At 41.8% G+C, this 21,034-nt stretch overlaps 2 protein-coding genes across 2 annotated transcripts; both read right to left on the reverse strand.

The window, feature by feature from the left end:
• Nucleotides 1–3,995: 3,995 nt before the first annotated feature.
• On the reverse strand, nt 3,996–8,356 carry LOC130232587 (lithostathine-1-alpha-like). The gene is made up of 3 exons (XM_056462565.1): nt 8,300–8,356; nt 7,786–7,924; nt 3,996–4,477 (listed from the first exon to the last, which is right to left on the reverse strand). The coding sequence occupies exons 1-3, from the start codon at nt 8,354–8,356 to the stop codon at nt 4,119–4,121; spliced, it is 555 nt and encodes a 184-aa protein (XP_056318540.1). The 3' UTR covers nt 3,996–4,118.
• Nucleotides 8,357–16,876: 8,520 nt separating this feature from the next.
• On the reverse strand, nt 16,877–21,034 carry LOC130232649 (macrophage mannose receptor 1-like). Its single transcript, XM_056462622.1, has 4 exons — nt 21,004–21,034; nt 20,579–20,926; nt 19,876–20,223; nt 16,877–17,253 (listed from the first exon to the last, which is right to left on the reverse strand). The coding sequence occupies exons 1-4, from the start codon at nt 21,032–21,034 to the stop codon at nt 16,895–16,897; spliced, it is 1,086 nt and encodes a 361-aa protein (XP_056318597.1). The 3' UTR covers nt 16,877–16,894.

The raw sequence follows: 21,034 nt of genomic DNA on the forward strand, positions 1-21,034 counted from the left end.
TTAGTGGGAAATCCCGAGGTGGTGGTCTCTGCATCTATATTAATAATAGATGGTGCAAGGATGTAAATATGATCTACTCATACTGTTCACCTGATATTGAGGTTTTGTCAGTAAAGTGCCGCCCTTTTTATCTTCCGAGAGAATTCTCCGTTGTTTTTATTATTGCTGTATATATCCCTCCCGATGCAGACACGAAAACAGCCCTTGAAGTATTATACCATTTTATCAACAGACTTCATACTTCTCATCCAGAGGGAGTAATCATTGCTGCTGGTGATTACAACCAGGCAAACATGAAGAAAGTGCTCCCCCACTTTTTTCAATACGTACATTTTGCCACAAGAGGTATGAATGTATTGGATCATGTGTACACAAATATTAAACTGGCATACAAAGCAGTTCCCCGCCCCCATCTTGGCTCATCAGATCACCTTTCTGTCATGTTAATACCAACATACAGAGCCCGTCTTACAAGTACCAAGCCCTCTACAAGTGAGAATTTGGCCAGAGGGAGCAATGTCTGAATTACAGGACTGCTTTGATCGCACAGACTGGTCTGTGTTCAGAGAGGCCTCCACAAACGGCCAAGGCACAGATATTAATGAATATGCTGATGCTGTATCCAGTTACATTTTAAGTGTATGGAGGATGTCTGTGTCACAAAAAACATTAGAGTTAGAGCGAATGAGAAACCCTGGATGACTGCAGAGGTGCGGGCTTTGCTAAAAACAAGAAACTCTGCTTTCAAGTGTGGGGATGCAGCCGTCCTTAGGTCTGCTCGGGCCAATCTGAATAAGGCAATCAGAGTGGCAAAAAGAGCCCATGGAAATAAGATTAAAGAATACTTCCAGGACCACAAGGACACGAGACGTTTATGGCAGGGTATTCAGTCTGTCACAGACTATAAAAGCATCTCATTGTCCTGCGAAAATAACAGTGACTTTCTAAATGATCTTAACAACTTCTTTGGAAGGTTTGATGCTGTTAATAATACACCAGCAGTGAAGGCCACATTGCAGCATGACGAACAGGTGCTAAGTTTTGATATTACTGATGTCCGCAAGACCCTAAAGAAATTAAATGCTGGTAAGGCGGCAGGGCCTGACAAAATACCAGGCAGAGTTCTTAAAGGGTGTGCAGAACAACTTGCACATGTACTGACGGACATATTTAATATCTCTCTGCATCAAGCTGTTATGCCATCATGCTACAAAACATCTGCTATCATCCCAGTGCCAAAAAAGCCTTCAGTTACTTCTTTAAATGATTATCGGCCAATAGCTTTAACTTCACTGATAATGAAATGCTTTGAAAGACTGGTTAAAAGTCATATCACCTCCATCCTGCCTACTTCACTTGACCCATTTCAGTTTGCCTATCGGCCAAACAGGTCAACTGATGATGCTATATCCACTGCACTGCATCTGAGTCTTGAACACTTGGAGGATAAAAATACATCGGTACGGATGCTGTTTGTTGATTTTAGCTCTGCTTTTAATACTATCATTCCTCAGCACTTGGTCAATAAATTAGCATCTTTAGGTCTGAATACACCTCTTCGGAACTGGATTCTCGACTTTCTGACAAACAGGCCACAGTTTGTGCGAGCGGAGGGTATTTCGTCATCTACCACTCTGCTGAACACAGGCTCCCCTCAGGGGTGCATCTTGAGCCCACTGCTATACACTCTGATGACCCATGATTGTTGTGCAAAATTTAGCACTAATCACATCATTAAATATGCTGATGACACCACAATAGTGGGTCTCATCCGGGATAATAATGAGAGGAACTACAGGGAGGAAGTAAAAGCTCTTTACAGAGTGGTGCAGTAACAACAACTTAGTTCTGAATGTTGAAAAACCAAGGAGTTGGTGATCGACTTCAGGAAGAAACGCCCCATTTACTCCCCTGTATATATCAACAATATTGCGGTGGAGACTGTACAGCAGGTTAAATTCCTGGGAGTCCACGTTACCGAGAACTTGACTTGGTCTCTCCATACCACTTGTCTTTCAAGGAAAGCGCACCAACGACTGCACTTTCTGAGAAGGTTAAAAAGGGCACACCTCAGCCCATCAATTCTTACAACTTTTTACAGAGGGGCTGTTGAGAGTGTTCTCACTAATGGCATCTCCCTTTGGTATGAGAATAGTAGTGTATCTGACAAGAACACCAATAAGAGGATCATAAAGTCAGCTGAAAGGTCTGTTGGAGTCAAGTTGACATCTATCGAGGAACTTTATCAACGACGTTGTCTGTCTAGGGCAAATAGCATTTTAAGGGATCCAACTCACCCTGGCTATAGCCTGCTCACGCTTATGCCATCAGGCAGGCGTTACAGAAGCCTGAGGACCAAATCAGTGCGGTTTCGTGATAGTTTTTATCCTGTCATTATAAGACTTTTGAATAAGATCAATTCTTAAACACTATTGATAGCTAGTGTAAAATAGTAAATCAATAAATAGTTAAACTAGCATAAATTATTAATATTATAACTATTATAACAAATGGTGAAATAGGTATTTTAGTATTAAGTTACTCTTTACTGAGATTTCTTTTTAAATTAGGTTATATTTTATATAACTATATTTTTATATTTTTATGAATTTATAAGGCTTGTTTATCATGTTAGGATTTTATAATGTTTGTATAGTGATGTTTTTATGTTCTTGTTGGGTCTGTTGCAACGTAATTTCGTTCTGCATTACAATTTTATTGTGATGTTTTGAATGACAAAAATAAACGGAAACGAAGATGGAGGGAGAAAAAGATATTGTCCTTTAGCACCTTTGCACCAAGTTTGTTTGGGTGAAGGCCGTCTGATGTCAACAGTTGTCTTTGGTTCCAGAAGAGATTGAAGTTGTCAATAAAATTCAGTCCTTTCCTGTTACATGCTTTCTGCAGCCAAACATTTAGACCAAGAAGCCGTGAAAACATATTTGTCCCTCTTGCAGGGAGTGGTCCACTGATGAACGGCTGAATTTTCACTCTTTCAACTGTTTCCAAGAGCTCACAGAAATCTCTCTTGAGCAGGTCTGACTGCTCCTTTCGAATATCATTCTTCCCCACATGGATGATAATCCGTTTTGCAGTCTTGTGCTTCTTCAGAATTTCCTCAAGCTCTTTGTTTACATCAGTAACTGTTGCATGAGGGAAGCAGTATGTCATTGTAGATTTGCTCCTAAAATTCCTGATTATTGAATCTCCTACAACTAGTGTTCTTATCTCAGGTGCGATCGGAGCAGAATGCCGCTGTCTAGTCGGCCTTGAGCCTCTGTTCCATGCAGAGTTAGCTGCTGAGTCATGCGATCTCTGTCTGACTGCATTTGGGGATTCTTCACCCATATGACTCAACACTTCATATCTGTTCTGAAGCTGTATTTGAGTCCGAGCTGTATTTGGGGTAGAAGACGCTAATGCAGCAGCGTATGATCTGACCCCACAAGTACCCTTTGGTTTCGCACCTTGTTTATGCCAATGCTCATTTTCAACAGTTTTAATCTGTTTTTCTGTGCTCAAAACAGTGGCAGGAATAGATTTATGGGATTCACCGGCTGTTTGCTGTGAGCGTCCACAATGACGCTGCAGTTCTGTTCGGATCGCAAGTAACTTTGTTTCAAGAACTGCAATCTTTTGTAGAAGTTTGTGGCAGTTTGTACAGCAGTGAGAATCTGAATGAATCCGATCCAGAGGCATTTTCACAGCCGTGTTTTCCCGTCTCAGGAATGGAGCAGCTGATAGAGGGAGGATTGTTTAGACAATAATTCCCCTCTTGATAGTAAAGCTATATTCCAGAAAGTTTGTAGAATCGATGCTCACAGAATCATATTCAACAAGTCATTTATAAATGCAAATCACATGAGACAAAACGCCACCAGATATAAAAAGAGTATTTCAAATATACTTATCACATCTAAACAATCTTACATATTAATGTTATACATTGATGTTAAAAGGAGCATGTTAGGTCATGATAAATTAAATAAAACAAATACTTTTGACTTTTTAATCACAAACAGATTTACTCAAAACCTTTTAAAGAATAAAACCTAGATTAAAAGTAAAGAAACCGTCAACATGAGTAAACACACCAACAATCTTCTGTCTTTTCTCATCTAGTTAGTGCAGATGAAGTTGAGTCTGTGAGATTCAGGAAGGCTGATCCAGGTCTGATCTCCTCCAGACTGAACTGCTCCTTTTCTGTTCTCCAGTTTGCAGTTTTCCGGTGTGCTGCCGTTCCCTGGAGCCCAGTTCTGATAGCACACCATGTCTCCACTGACCCAGAGCCACATGTTCATGCTGCAGAAGTTGTGTAAACCCAACCACACCGCCTCAGTAGTTGCCAGTTTAACCACGTTCATCACACGACGCTGCATCTCCACTGACTGAACCGAGACCAGATCCACATGATTCTGTCTGCAGTATCTCAGAGCTTCAGACCACGACAGATTCTGCTGGATCACAATCAGTTTATCTGGACACAAAACAAAGCAGAAGCAGAAACTAGAGAGAGACTGATCAAAAACAACATGTAGAGCCTCAAAACTGAGGACACATCAAGCCAAAGTTAAAGAAGAGTCTGTGAAAAAAACTGACTTCGTTGTCGCCTAAGATCGGCTGCATATAAACCTGTCTAAACCAAAACGCTGTACATGAACAAACCAAATAGACCAGTGGTTCTCAACAGGGGGACGCGGCCCACAAGGGGGCCTCAGCAAGCTCTGTGGGGGTCACATCATATTTTAAACATTTCTTAGCAGGGGACAATTAGGAGAATGATCATGTTGTCTTAGTTCATTTTATCCCCTAGCTCAGTTGTCCTCAATCACCTGTCCGTGGATCAATTGGTACCGGGCCGCACAAGAAATCATTAATTATTTATGATTAATTATTATCATTAATTATTAAAATATTTGATTATTATTTATTATCTGAGTCTGAACTATCTTTTATTTTGAAAAGTCTTTTATTTTGAAAAATAACCATACTCTCGCTTACATCTCGGTCATTTGAGCGCCCAGATTTAACCTACAAGTAGAAAAATAAGTAAGAAACAGACGTCTTTGGAAAGTGTCTTTGCTTAGGGAAAAAGACCAGGTGAACGACCTACGAACTGCCAAGGTATTGATTCGCAACCCATTTGTCAACAAATCAGGTGAATCCAGCATGGCTCTGCAAAAAGATCAACTGCTGGAGATCGCAAATATCGCGTATTTCTGGAGTTTGCACAAGTTTGCTGTTTCCAATGGAGGTGCATGGCATGTGCGCACAAGTGACGTGATGTGCTTGCGCCAATGACTCCCACGAGCTCACTGTGAGTCACGTGACAAGAATTGGCTGATCAACTTCAGCTTGGAATATTCATATTTTGGTAAGATTAGTTTTCTTAGACTAAGAGGCACCCAGCCATGACTCAGGACACTGTTCAAATGTCTGCCATGCCACAGAGCACCATCTGATTAATTTCATTTTAAATAACATGTGAATGTGTGTGTGTGTGATACTTTAAAGGGCACATAGTTTACCCATTTTTTAAAGATTTAATATTAATATTATGGTTCTTTTTAGTGTGCCAGTTTAGGTTCAGTTCAAAACACAATTCAGATTTTTTATTATAACGTGTTCAAAAGTGTTATGTTGGTGCGTGTACACAGCTCGCTGTTTCAGGGGTGTTGCTTCACATGAAAATTAGTTTCAAATTCCCGCCCAACATATTAAGGGGCGGAGCCAAGAACCCCTCCCCCCGCTCTGTGTTTGGCAGACACAGAAAAGCAACATGAGTGAGAGGACCAGCATTCAACCGTACTTGTACGACTCGGACACAGACCAAGCAGAGTACAAAATCATTTGTGTCCAAGCACACTGAATTAACTTTGACTAAGGCACCGGATGACCTGCTTAGAGCCGCGACACGGCACACCAGACATGCACATTCGCATGTTATTTAAAATGAAACTATTCAGATGGCGCTCTGTGGCGTGGCAGAAATATGAAGTGTCCCGAATCGTGGCTGAGTGCCGCGGACAGCCGCCGACTTGAAGCGCCGGTGTGTGTACCCTGATAGAAACCTATGTTTAGACTTCTAAAATGCATGGCGCGGCACTGCGCATCACCGAGCAGCGCTTCTGGTGTGCGACCTGCAGGCAAGTTCGTTATTTTATTTCCAATGGAGAGACACTCAGGTGAGGCAAGGCGCTCGCTTTTCCAGCTGCACCTAAGATCATAGGGAGCTTCTGTGACCGCGAGAAATGCAAACGGCTGAAGTATAAGGCATACGCAATGAAAAGTACACATTTGCAAACCTACCTACAAACAAACTAAGATACAAACAATAATTCCGATTAGAGCGATAATGTGGTGAATGTTGATCTTGTGTTGATCCCAATGAGCCTTGCATCTAAAAATAGAGCTAGCGTGTTCCTTTAGTGATATCGCTTCGACTCGCGCTGAAAATGGCGGACGTGAATCAACAAACTGAGGATATGATGACGCGCCTGTCAATCAATATTGGTGGGCGGGGGGACCGCTCTCCTACGTCAAGTTGCGGTCGATCTGAAAACCGCTCCAATTAGTCCACCGTTTTTATGTTGTTAAATTGAAAAAAAAAGCACTGGGTGTGTTTATATCACCCCAATATGACGGTCCATACACTCCAAACAGCTTGAAAAGTAGATTTTTCACCATATGTGCCCTTTAAACTGTCATGTGTGCACCGTGTCGTGGCACTGAGTGGTGCATCTGTTGTGTGACACCCTTAAAGCTATTGGTTACCCTCCCTTTCCGGATGTTTCCGGGTTTACAAAGAGCTCACAAATGCCCATTTCCTCACAGTGGATCAGTTCAGTGCATGCAAGAACATCAGCTGTGGCACTAGTTTCCTCACGTGTAGGTCTGTAATCTCCTCGTGGTTCACTTCTCCTCACATGTAAATATCACTGATGTGCTCGATTATTTTTGCCATAGAATTGCCATCATTCGCTCATTTTCTTTTTTCAGCTTAGTCCCTTTATTAATCTGGGGTAGCCACAGCAGAATGAACCGGCAACTTATCCAGCATATGTTTTACGCAGCGGATGCCCTTCTAGCTGCAACCCATCACTGGGAAACATCCATACACTCTCATTCACACAAATACACTACGGATAATTTAGCTTAACCAATTCACCTATAGCGCATGTTTGGACTGTGGTGGAAACCAGAGCACCTGGAGGAAACCCACGCTAACACGGGGAGAACATGCAAACTCCACACAGAAATGCCAACTGACCCAGCCTGATGTACCTCCCCACACCAGCAGGAGATAGTAGTCTGTATATTCACAAAAGATAACCAGAACTAATGTTGCACACAAACATATAATCAACAAAGCAACTTTTATATTTCATTGCGTTTGTAAAGATAAAACCGATGTGATTTGCATTTGGGTCCCACAGGAGCCCAAACCCAATATAGTTCTTTAGAACACACCAAACAAACTAACCTGACAGACACTCACCAACAGCCCAATGCTACTCAACAGCCGACCCAACCTAACCTGATATGTCCTGCCTTAAGAGATCTAAAGCTGTTGATGTATTGAGTGTGTTTGGAGGATTTGCTCACCTTCATGACACACAAAACAAAACATGGGGTCCCAAGGGTAGTCTGACCATCCTCCCTGAGCATTCAATTCAATCACTGTACAGTTTTCAATTTCTCCTCGATTATCAGGTTCAACAGTGTTCCAGTATCTGAATGAGGAGTTGCTCTGATCTGACCACTGCCATGGGTCTCTGAACAGACCGATCCAGACTGCAGATCCAGATAAGCTTCTGTCATTAATGAACTTCTCCAGCTGTTGATTCTCATTCTGGTTCCTCACACTGACCAGATCAATGTGATTCTGTCTGCAGTAACTCTGAGCGTCTCTCCAGTTCATCAGCTGATTGACAAACACCAGTCCTGTGCTCACTTTGAGAAAATAAAACGGAAACATTATTTTTCTTTTCTTCTGCTTGTTGGTTTGAATATGAACAGAAGTTGAAGGATCATAAATATTAGTATTATCAAAAACCTTCTTTTGTATCTGAACATTACTAAAATATTTTCTCTAAACAACTGACTTTAAGAACAATTTAATTTCTCTTTATGTTGTAATGTACATTTATTTGCTGCAAAATCTGCAAATTTGACTTGTAACAATGTAAGTTTTTGTTTTTTTACTTATAATAAAGTAGAATGTTTAATACTGTGACATTTAATTCCAATTTAAAGCTTAAATTAACGTCAATTTTTTTATTTAGAGGTTTGTACTCACTGTTGGAGCAGATGAAGGACAAGACGACACTACAGGGCCAAATCTTCCATTGTCCATTTATCATATAAGTACAGTTATCACTGCCGGCTGGTTGTCCAGATGCCCAGTTCAGAAAGAGCGCAGGATCACCTGAAGACCAATGCCATTTATAAACACTCGTCTTCTGAAGACCAATCCAGACACGTACATTATTCACAGTCTTGTTCAGCTGGATCATGTCATTCATATTGTCAACGGTGGCCAGATCTGTGTAATTCTCTCTGCAGTAACTCTGAGCATCAGCCCAGGTCTTGTTCTCATTTATAAAGTGATACTGACGCTGAACACATTCAGATATGGAGCAGAGAGCTGTGGAAGAGACACTTTGCTAATCAGTCAAACCTAATGAAACTAAAAACCATAAATAAAACTACAAACACACTCACCAATGAGGAGGAGGAGGAAGTATTGAGACATTTCTGAGGAAGAGAAATATAGATAAACAGTCAGATTCATTTAAGAGCAGTAAAATAAAAGCATTAATGCAGAGTACAAATCACTAAGAATATAAACAAAAATCTCAGAACGCTATTTTGTGTGTGAATAATGTAGACGTGAGTAGTTCTTACTTCTGAGGTGGTGTGTTTCTGTCCTCAGTCTGATGTTTCTGTCTGCAGCTTCAGTCTGTGTGATTCTTTTCTATCTGCCCTCATTCATCATTCAGCTCATCCCATCATTTGGTTAATCCTCTAAACAAAGGCCTTTTTTTATTTTCACTTATTCCACATGCACCTGCGTGATTCTCTGTGTCGGTCTTTGTTTCTGTACTTCTTTGGAAGTGTGTTCATTTGAATATGCTAGAGAGCTGAGAGAGCGTGTCAAATATAACCAAATCAAATATATATTTCCATAGTGGCTTTAAAGGATGACTCCATCTCATTATTTGCTCAATCTTTTACCAGACAATAGTTTACTGTTTCACCCTTAAGCTGCGTCACACTAGAGTTTGAGTTTGCGAAATTCTGTCGTATGGCACTGCGGAAAGGGGCGCGATTAAACAAGATGATTAGAGATTTTAAAAAGCGAGCGATTGCTTCATGTTTTAAATTTCTGTCCAGAGAGGTCATGTTTTGACCTTCGATCGGTCTCTCACAGTAAAGTGGTGCAATTTCACCAACACAATCTTACGGCAATTCGTAACTTTTTGATTTAGTTGCTAATTCGTATGAATTCCTACGATCTAATTCGTACAATTTAGTACGATTTGCTTATCCGCCAATGACGGTTGGGTTTAGGGGTGGGGTTTGGTGACACGCCTCCTTTTTAAAATCGTACAATTTCATAGTTATGTTAGAGTTCACCAAGACACTTAGCACTTACACTTGTAAGGGTCCAGCTCTGAGTCCTATGAGAAACTAACAGCATGGGTGAAGGTTAAACACGTGTAAAAAGAAACATTTTTATTTGTTAATATTAGTTTTAATTTGTTTATTTATACTATAAATTATATACTATATACTATAATTTATACAAATTTAAATTTAGATTCATCTAATTCAAGCTGATCACCTCATGGGTCGTGATTAGGTCTAATTTAGATTGATTAACCTAATAAATCCTTATTTTCAGTTAATGGTTCATCGTTTACCTGAAGTCACTTAGAGTCAGTATGCTGGCCAGTTTCATCTGCTCACAGACACATCCTCAGCAGTTCTGATTCTTAGATAGAGGATATAACTGTAAACTAATTTCCTTTAAGTAACAATAGGCTTGCTCATACATGCTTGCTCATACATAAAGAAAGTTTGATTTAGCCCCTAGATTATATCATACTAAGTCAGTGATTGTCAGAAATCAACAGGTCTCTAATGCAGTGCCTATGCTTGAAGACATGACCCCTGCGGGGGTTGGCGCCTGGGGAACAGGGCAAGCTGGCAGACTCTGACAGGAGTCTGGGAAAATAAGGATTTGGACGGTGAAGACTCCTGTTAGAGAGCTGTATGAGAATTGGAAAATGGTGGACTTTGTATTTTATCAGTTGAGTTTGTTACCGTTCAGACACATCGCCCATAGCCGTGCTTCTGTGTTCACCTATGTTTAAAATCCTCCGGGCTAGTGGTTGGAATAGATAGGAAAAGAGACCTGCAGCACTGCTATCCATGTTGTCTGCATTCAGACCCAGGATTCAGGAGGGGAGAAGTCTTCTTCATTTATAGTGTTTATATAAACATGATTATCTTTATTTCAAGAGTTCCCACTTAGATATGCTTGGCGTATAAAGCAGGTTTGGCATGCTGTCCCGGGAGAGAACCCTGAGCTCGGAGATATTTGAGCCCAGGGCTCCCGCCCGGTCGATAAGCATATCAGGAGATCCGAGATCAGGTAGGTCTCGAGAGCTCCCCCTTTAGAAAAGGGAGGAAAGGAGGAGATGGGGGGGGGAAGGGGGATTCTTCCAAACGAAGATAGAAACAGTAGGGAGAAAATTATCCATTTATAGTAAACTAGGATCACTCTGATTGGATTATTACTGATTACAGATGAGTGGCCAGACGTGCTCAATCATATCACGTGCTCCTCTCGAAATTAGTTTATGAAACTTCACTTCAAGAGTTCCCACTTAGATATGCTTGGCATATAAAGCAAGTTTGGCATGCTGTCCTGGGAGAGAACCCTGAGCTCGGAGATATTTGAGCCCAGGGCTCCCGCCCAGTCGATAAGCATATCAGGAGATCCGAGATCAGGTAGGTCTCGAGAGCTCCCCAAAATGCTATCAACTCGGGAATATTCCCCCAAAAGCTAGAAAGGTTTTGCTCCTCCTTACGAGTCAAAACAAATTATGCTCGAGGAACACTCCTGACGGAGATAGAGCTGGGAAGTGGCAGCGCTATATATAAATATATATGTATATATGAGAGTATATAAATATATATGTATATAATGGGGTAATCTAAGGCCTGGAGGGGGCAATTAGGAGACTTCTGTGAGTCAGAATAGGCGCTGCGGGAGTTGGGGGCAGCAATTCTTATTATTTGCCATCTCCAGCAGAAAACGTGAAGTGGGATTTGGGTGGTGGAGATTTCTGCTAGAGGGTGAGTGGCAAGTTTGACGAGACTCCTGTTGGAGTCGATGCTCGAGGAACACTCCTACTGGAGGGCCAGCAGGGAGTGACAGCGCTCTACATAAATATATATCTATGAACGAGAAATCCATAGATATATATATATATAATGAGTTTCAGTGGCCTTGGGGGGGGGGGGGGGGGGGGGGGGGTGACATGACCCCTGCGGGGGTCGGCGCCTGGGGAACAGGGCAAGCTGGCCAACTCTGACAGGAGTCTGGTAAAAAGAGGATTTGGACGGTGAAGACTCCTGTTAGAGGGTGACGGGATGAGTTAGGTGCTCGAGGAACACTCCGTGAGGAGATGGAGCGGGGAGTGACAGCGCTTTATATAAATATATATTTATGTACTTGCGTATATAGATATATAAATATATAATAATAAGGTTGCTAAGGCCTGGGAGGGGCAGTGAGATGACTCCTGCGGGAGTTGAAGCTCGGGGTAACACTCCTGCGGGAGTCAGAGCCTTAGGGGGGGCAGGGTCTGGCAGGAGTCGGGAAATGGGAGGGGGCTGTGAAGACTCCTGCAGAAACGGCTGGGGGTGGTGGGGTGACAAGGGGATGCACCTTCGATTAACTATGTGACTGGGGGAGAAAGTTGAGTGTTACTCAGTCTAGAAGTAAGGGAAAGGAGGAGGGAAGGTGGCTGGGTCATGCCCTCGCCCTTGAATAGATGTGGGTTGATGGCTGGCGAGAGTCTTCTGGGCTTCTTTGAGGTGCCTTCGGCGAAGACGTATGTATGTCTTTAAGGCATTGGATGACCACCTTCCCAGAGTCTGGATTTGTTGTTGTAAAGCCCTTTGTGCTTCTGTGGTGGCTGCTCATATTCTGAAACAGAGTGTATATACAGGAATCAGAAAGTGTAATTCAACACATTTAAATACCTTTAAGACTCTTTCAATACATTTAAAGACCTATAACCACTTTTCAACCAGAAATACTGGCGACATTTATCTTACAATATATTTACTAAATATTAAAATGAAAGAAATTAATATAAACTAAAACATTCATATATGGAATATAGATCTATAAAATCTAGCCGATTCAACATGTCCTTATAGAGCTGCAGAAATAATGGTGTTGCCTTGGTAACTGTGGTAAACAAGCAACAAGCTGTCAAATCTAGTAGGATTTTACTGATTTCGTAACTACATAACGTCCTGATATTCACGGATTTAATACAGTCAAATTTTAGCATACAATGATACCTTGTATTAAATTGATAAAATTTAGTACCATGCAGGAATCTAAGACTTTCTAAAACTTTTAATGTCCTCAAACTTTTCTATATTGACTTAACTCCTTAACGCCTTCGCAGACGCCCTGTGAAAGAGTGACTGGAAAGTGAGTGGGAGCCTGAGAGGCGGAGAATGCTATGAATCATCTCTAAAATCGGAATAGTCTTATTGGGCGATTGTCAACTATAAATGGGGAGGGGAGGGAGGAGGAGGCAGGTGGAAGGCAGAGGGAGTATAAGGCTCGGCGGAGCGTCTCTGCTGTTGCAGAGGTGCAGTGGTAGTCAGCATTGGAGCATTATGAGTGCTAAATATTGTCAGTAACGAAATGTAGAGATGAAGTAAAAGAGGGGCTCAGCTAGAATGCCAGTGCAGTGGTGCTATGGGTGAATGTAACTTGAAGCATCTCTGCTGTTGCAGAAGTGCAGTGGTAGTCAGTATTGTATAATTATGCATGTTCCTGTATGAATAAAAATACTGTCATAAGTGATATGTAGAGGTGAGGTGAGAGTCAGTAATGATATGTAGAGATGAAGTAAAAGAGGGGCTCAGCTAGAGTGCCAGTGCCATGGTGCTATTGGTGAATGTAAGTTGGCGGAGTGTCTCTGCAGTTGCAGAGATGCAGTGGTAGTCAGTAATGGATGGTTATGCATGTTCCCGTAAGAATGAAAAATACTGTTGTTAGTGATATGTAGAGGTGAGTGAATAAGGGGTCAGCTAGAACATCACTGCAGTTGCACTATGGGGGGGTGTAGCTCAGCTGAGCGTCTCTGCTACTGCAGAGGTGCGGTGGGTCAGTATGGAGGCAATATGTTCTCCTGCAGAAGCATCTACTGCTGTATTACTTGGGGGGAGGGTGGGGTATGAGTGTGACGATAGTGGTATTTGAAGTGTAAGTGTATATGACTTGTTTAGAGCATTGCTGCTACATCAATTGAAACTTGGGTGACCTCTAGATGGGTCAGAGCTGTGGTGAAAAAGAGTAAATGGAAGTATGGGATATTTTGAGTTTGGAGGGAAATTAAAGGAAGAAAAAAGGTGAAGAGGCCTAGAAATGCATGTGGGTGGAAGTCGGTTGGAGAGGATCAGCTGGGCTTCCCTGATGTGGTATTGTTCTCTTGAGGTGTAGGAAAGCTAATAGTGTTTGAAATTGGTGTATGTGGGGGTGGGGTCAAAAAAGTAAATAGAGTGCCCTTGAATAAATGATCCGTTTGCTTAATAAAGGCAGAGCTTCCTCCTCCTGCCCAGTTAGATCAGCTATGATGGGATGGAAAGTGGGATTGAAATTATGTTAGTTCAGACTTCTCAAAAACCAAAAGGAGCTAGTGTGAATATGGCCTCAAGTGTGTGTGCTGTATGAGGGGAAAAGCATCTTTGCGAAGAGTGTGAATACATTTGGAATGGATGTGGAGTGTGATGGGTTGAATAAGGGAAGTTTCTGGAGCTGGTAGCCATGATCTCTAAAATGAGAAAACGAGAAAGAATTAGAAATTAAATGGTCACAACATGGTACATGTACAGCAGACATAATTAAATGTTTTAGCTGATATTCATGCAAGGTGTCTTCATAAGAGCGTGGGCAACTGTGAATGGAAGCGCCTTTGTCCATCCATGAAACTGTCAAGAGATAAGGTGGGGCCATCTAAAGTTTGGAAAGCTCATTGGATGGTGACGCTTCTCTTTTAGCTATTGGCTCCTTGGAGTATCAGTCAGAGTGCAAAAGGTCGGCGGCCATTTTGACAAGCAAAATCGCTATAGTGTTTATGCCTGAAAGACTATTTTGCTGCACACGCTTCAGCAGCTGGTTTGACTGAAAACAGTGCATCCTTCCATGGACGTTTATCAACATATGTGTATGTGGACTAATGTTTGTGGAATAGATTGCTTGGTCAGTAGCAATCGAACTACTTCAACAGTCAGAAAGTTATGGGTCTGTGGACAGGCGGGTGGTTGAGAGGTGAGTTCTTTATTGAGATCATTTGATTCACGCTGGTCTCGTCTTTCGAAACTTTTATAAAATGTTAAGTCTTTGTTAGAGTGTAGTTATGTAGCGAGGCTTCCGCTTAAAGCATGTACGTTACCGAAAGTGGACCTCTAGGATGTCAGTGAGAGTCCGGCTTCATAGAAATGGCTTGGATCACCGGTGTCTTGAGTTTAATCGAAGATGTGGCTTGCGTTGTGTGGGGCAGTTGGAGTAGAAGTTGGAAGAGGTGGTGGGCTGGCGTCTTGCTGTAATTCAGGCTTGATAGCTGGCTAAGCGGCGGCTGAAGTTTTGGGGAGAGCGGGGTTCTGGCTGAAGTTGTTGTTGCTGCTGCTGCTGTTGTTGTTTGTTTGTTTGTTTGTTCCTCCACTTTGAAAGGTTAATCAATGCTGAAGCGTAGGTTAAATGCTGGAGCGTTTGTAGCGGGAAGCATTCTTCCAAACGAAGATAGAAACAGTGGGGAGAAAATGATCCATTTATAGTAAACTAGGACCACTCTGATTGGATTATTACTGATTACAGATGAGTGGCCAGACGTGCTCAATCATATCACGTGCTCCTCTAGAAATTAGTTTATGAAACTTCACGTTGAGCAGAGGGCCAGTGACAGTCTCTCTATCAACAGTGGGTGTTTTGGCTGCGTGGCGTTATCACTGTCCTTGGTGATGCATCAGCCCTAAGTCCACTCAGGAGCTGATTTGAGGTCCTGTAGTCATCCGGAAATTTGCTAGGTGTGTATGTGCCATTTTGGATTGAGGTCAGTGGAACACACAGCTCATGGATGATGGAGGGAGAAGAAGATATTGTCCTTTAGCAGCTTTGCACCAAGTTTGTTTGGGTGAAGGCTGTCTGATGTCAACAGTTGTCTTTGGTTCCAGAAAAGATTGAAGTTGTCGATGAAAATCAGACCTTTCATGTTACAAGTTTTCTGCAGCCATACATTTAGACCAAGAAGTCGTGAAAACATATTTGTCCCTCTTGCAGGGAGTGGTCCTACTGATGAACGGCTGAATCTTCAATCTTTCAACTGTTTCCAAGAGCTCACAGAAATCTCTCTTGAGCAGTTCTGACTGTTCCTTCCGAATATCATTCTTCCCCACATGGATGACAATCCGTTTTGCAGTCTTGTGCTTTTTCAGAATTTCCTTAAGTTCTTTGTTTACATCAGAAACTGTTGCATGAGGGAAGCAGTATGTCATTGTAGATTTGGTCCTAAAATTCCTGATTATTGAATCTCCTACAACTAGTGTTCTTATCTCAGGAGCGATCGGAGCAGAATGCCGCTGTCTAGTCGGCCTTGAGCCTCTGTTCCATGCAGAGTTAGCTGCTGAGATCTGTTCTGAAGCTGTATTTGAGTCCGAGCTGTATTTGGGGTAGAAGACGCTAATGCAGCAGCGTAGGGTCTGAGCCCTGCGAGTACCCTTTGGTTTCGCACCTTGTTTATGCCAATGCTCATTTTCAACAGTTTTAATCTGTTTTTCTGTGCTCAAAACAGTGGTAGGAATAGATTTATGGGACTCACCGGCTATATGCTGTGAGCGTCCACAATGACGCTGCAGTTCTGGTCGAATCGCAAGTAACTTTGTTTCAAGAACTGCAATCTTTTGTAGAAGTTTGTGGCAGTTTGTACAGCAGTGAGAATCTGAATGAATCCGATCCAGAGGCATTTTCACAGCCGTGTTTTCCCGTCTCAGGAATGGAGCAGCTGATAGCTGGTAGGGGGAGGATTGTTTAGACAATAATTCCCCTCTTGTTAGTAAAGCTATATTCCAGAAAGTTTGTAGAATCGACGCTGACTCTGTAGAATCAATGCTGATCATATAGGAGACAAAAATACTGGCTGTAGATCAGTTTATTTGAGTTGATGTTCTGTTATTATCAGTTTTTACATTATTTTGGATCAACCTTCAGTTGTGCTTCAAGTAAATATACCAGATATATTCTGCTGAGAGACAGATGATACTTTTCTCCAGAGCTGCTGCTTACAGAATCATATTCAACAAGTCATTTATAAATGCTAATCAAATGAGACATAACGCCACCAGATATAAAAAGAGTATTTCAAATATACTTACCACATCTAAACAATCTTATATATTAATGTTATACATTGATATTAAAAGGAGCATGTTAGGTCATGATAAATTAAATAAAACAAATACTATTGACTTTTTTCTCACAAATAGATTTACTTAAAACCTTTTAAAGGATAAAACCTATAATAAAAATAACGAAACCATCTACATGAGTAAACACCAACATTCTTCCGTCTTTTCTCATCTAGTTAGTGCAGATGAAGTTGAGTCTGTGAGATTCAGGAAGGCTGATCCAGGTCTGATCTCCTCCAGACTGAACTGCTCCTTTCCTGTTCTCCAGTTTGCAGTTTTCCGGTGTGCTGCCGTTCCCTGGAGCCCAGTTCTGATAGCACACCATGTCTCCACTCAGCCAGAGCCACATGTTCATTCTGCAGTAGTTGTGTAAACCCAACCACACCGCCTCAGTAGACGCCAGTTTAACCACGTTCATCACACGACGCTGCATCTCCACTGACTGAACCGAGACCAGATCCACATGATTCTGTCTGCAGTATCTCATAGCTTCAGACCACGACAGATTCTGCTGGATCACAATCAGTTTATCTGGACACAAAACAAAGCAGAAACTAGAGAGCGACTGATCAAAAACAACATGTAGAGCCTCAAAACTGAGGACACATCAAGCCAAAGTTAAAGAAGAGTCTGTGACAAAAACTGACTTCGTTGTCGCCTAAGATCGGCTGCATATAAACCTGTCTAAACCAAAACGCTGTACATGAACAAACCAAATAGACCAGTGGTTCTCAACAGGGGGACGTGGCCCACAAGGGGGCCTCAGCAAGCTCTGTGGGGGTCACATCATATTTTAAACATTTCTTAGCAGGGGACAATTAGGAGAATGATCATGTTGTCTTAGTTCATTTTATCCCCTAGCTCAGTTGTCCTCAATCACCTGTCCGTGGATCAATTGGTACCGGGCTGCACAAGAAATCATTAATTATTTATGATTAATTATTATCATTAATTATTAAAATATTTGATTATTATTTATTATCTGAGTCTGAACTATCTTTTATTTTGAAAAGTCTTTTATTTTGAAAAATAACCGTACTCTCGCTTACATCTCGGCCATTTGAGCGCCCAGATTTAACCTACAAGTAGCAAAATAAGTAAGAAACAGACGTCTTTGGAAAGTGTCTTTGCTTAGGGAAAAAGACCAGGTGAACGACCTACGAACTGCCAAGGTATTGATTCGCAACCCATTTGTCAACAAATCAGGTGAATCCAGCATGGCTCTGCAAAAAGATCAACTGCAGCTGCCAGAGTTCTTACCAGGTCTAGAAAATTTGATCACATCACCTAAATTTTATCCTCCTTACACTGGCTGCCTGTTAAGTTTCGTATTGAATTTAAAATATTGCTTCTTACATATAAAGCTTTAAATAATCTAGCTCCTGTTTATCTAACCAATCTTCTGTCTCGCTACAATTCAACTCGCTCTTTAAGGTCTCAAAACTTAGGGCTTCTGGTAGTACCTAGAATAGCAAAGTCGAGTAAAGGAGGTCGAGCCTTCTCATTTATAGCTCCTAAACTCTGGAATAGCCTTCCTGATAACGTCCGAGGCTCAGACACACTCTCACAATTCAAAACTAGATTAAAGACCTATCTGTTCAGTAAAGCATACACTCAGTGCACCACTTAGCGGGTTTCCACACAGGTTCTGCATCTTGTTGATATACACTGTGAACATCAGCTACGCTAATTATTCTCTTTATTCTCCATTTCCACCTGAGGATACTCATCCTGAGGCCCTCAGACTATGCAGAGTCACTGATTCGATCCAAGACCAACGACGAGATGATCCCAAGGTTTCCATATCCTGGACCTGGCCGAATCCTGAGCAGCTACTGTGATGGTCATGGAGGAGTGGAGAACATGAGACTGATTCCTGTGACGCTCCAGAGACAGACGAGTCTTCGCTGAGGCCAGCTTCCAGCCTCCGCCACTGAGACTGCAGCTCTGCACAAGACGTTTGGCCAGCGGAGATATTAAAATGATCGTGCCCAACTGAGCCTGGTTTCCCAATGAGCCTTGCATCTAAAAATAGAACAAGGGCCTGTCAATCAATATTGGTGGGCGGGGGGACCGCACCCCTACGTCAAGCTGCAGGTCGATCTGAAAACCGCTCCAACTGGTCCACGGTTTTTATGTTGTTAATATGAAAAAAAAAAGGACTGGGTGTGTTTATATCACCCCAATATGGCGGTCTATACACCATACATGCACATATGTCTGTCCAAACAGCTTGAAAAGTAGATTTTTCACTATAGGTGCCCTTTAAATTGTCACGTGCGCACCGTGTCATGGCACTGAGTGGTGCATCCATTGTGTGACGCCCTTAAAGCTATTGGTTACCCTCCCTTTCCAGAAGTTTCCGGGTTTACAAAGAGCTCACAAACGCCCATTTCCTCACAGTGGATCAGTTCAGTGCACGCGAGAACATCACTAGTTTCGTCACGTGTAGGTCTGTAATCTCCTCGTGGTTCACTTCTCCTCACATGTAAATATCACTGATGTGCTCGATTATTTTTACCATAGAATTGCCATCATTCGTTCATTTTCTTTTTTTCAGCTTAGTCCCTTTATTAATCTGGGGTCGCCACAGCAGAATGAACCGGCAACTTATCCAGCATATGTTTTACACAGCGGATGCCCTTCTAGCTGCAACCCATCACTGGGAAACATCCATACACTCTCATTCACACAAATACACTACGGATAATTTAGCTTAACCAATTCCCCTATAGCGCATGTTTGGACTGTGGTGGAAACCGGAGCACCTGGAGGAAACCCACGCCAAAACAGGGGGAGAACATGCAAACTCCACACAGAAATGCCAACTGACCCAGCCTGATGTACCTCCCCACACCAGCAGGAGATAGTAGTCTGTATATTCACAAAAGAAAACTAGAACTAATGTTGCACACAAACATATAATCAACAAAGCAACTTTTATATTTCATAAAACCGATGTGATTTGCATTTGGGTCCCACAGGAGCCCAAACCCAATATAGTTCTTCAGAACACACCAAACAAACTAACCTGACAGACACTCACCAACAGCCCGATGCTACTCAACAGCCGACCCAACCTAACCTGATATGTCCTGCCTTAAGAGATCTAAAGCTGATGATGTATTGAGTGTGTTTGGAGGATCTGCTCACCTTCATGACACACAAAACGAAACATGGGGTCACAAGGGTAGTCAGACCATCCTCCCTGAGCATTCAATTCAATCACTGTACAGTTTTCAATTCCTCCTTGATTATCAGGTTCAGTAGTTTTCCAGTATCTGAATGAGGAGTCGCTCTGATCTGACCACTGCCACGGGTCTCTGAACAGACCGATCCAGACTGCAGATCCAGATGAGTTTCTGTCATTAATGAACTTCTCCAGCTGTTGATTCTCATTCTGGTTCCTCACACTGACCAGATCAATGTGATTCTGTCTGCAGTAACTCTGAGCGTCTCTCCAGTTCATCAGCTGATTGACAAACACCAGTCCTGTGCTCACTTTGAGAAAATAAAACGGAAACATTATTTTTCTTTTCTTCTGCTTGTTGGTTTAAATATGAACAGAAGTTGAAGGATCATAAATATTAGTATTATCAAAAACCTTCTTTTGTATCTGAACATTACTAAAATATTTTATGTCTCTAAACAATTGACTTTAAGAACAATTTAATTTCTCTTTATGTTGTAATGTACATTTATTTGCTGCAAAATCTGCAAATTTGACTTGTAACAATGTAAGTTTTAGTTTTTTTTTACTTATAATAAAGTAGAATGTTTAATACTGTGACATTTAATTCCAATTTAAAGCTTAAATTAATGTCAATTTTTTTTTAATTTAGAGGTTTGTACTCACTGTTGAAGCAGATGAAGGACAAGACGACACTACAGGGCCGAATCTTCCATTGTCCATTTATCATATAAGTACAGTTATCACTGCCGGCTGGTTGTCCAGATGCCCAGTTCAGAAAGAGCGCAGGATCACCTGAAGACCAATGCCATTTATAAATACTTGTCTTCTGAAGACCAATCCAGACACGTACATTATTCACTGTCTTGTTCAGCTGGATCATGTCATTCATATTGTCAACGGTGGCCAGATCTGTGTATTTCTCTCTGCAGTATCTCTGAGCTTCTGTCCAGTTCTTGTTCTCATTTATAAAGTGATACTGACGCTGAACACATTCAGATATGGAGCAGAGAGCTGTGGAAGAGACACTTTGCTAATCAGTCAAACCTAATGAAACTAAAAACCATAAATAAAACTACAAACACACTCACCAATGAGGAGGAGGAGGAAGTATTGAGACAT

This window comes from Danio aesculapii, chromosome 7 (assembly GCF_903798145.1).
Source record: "Danio aesculapii chromosome 7, fDanAes4.1, whole genome shotgun sequence".
Lineage (NCBI taxonomy): Eukaryota > Metazoa > Chordata > Actinopteri > Cypriniformes > Danionidae > Danio > Danio aesculapii.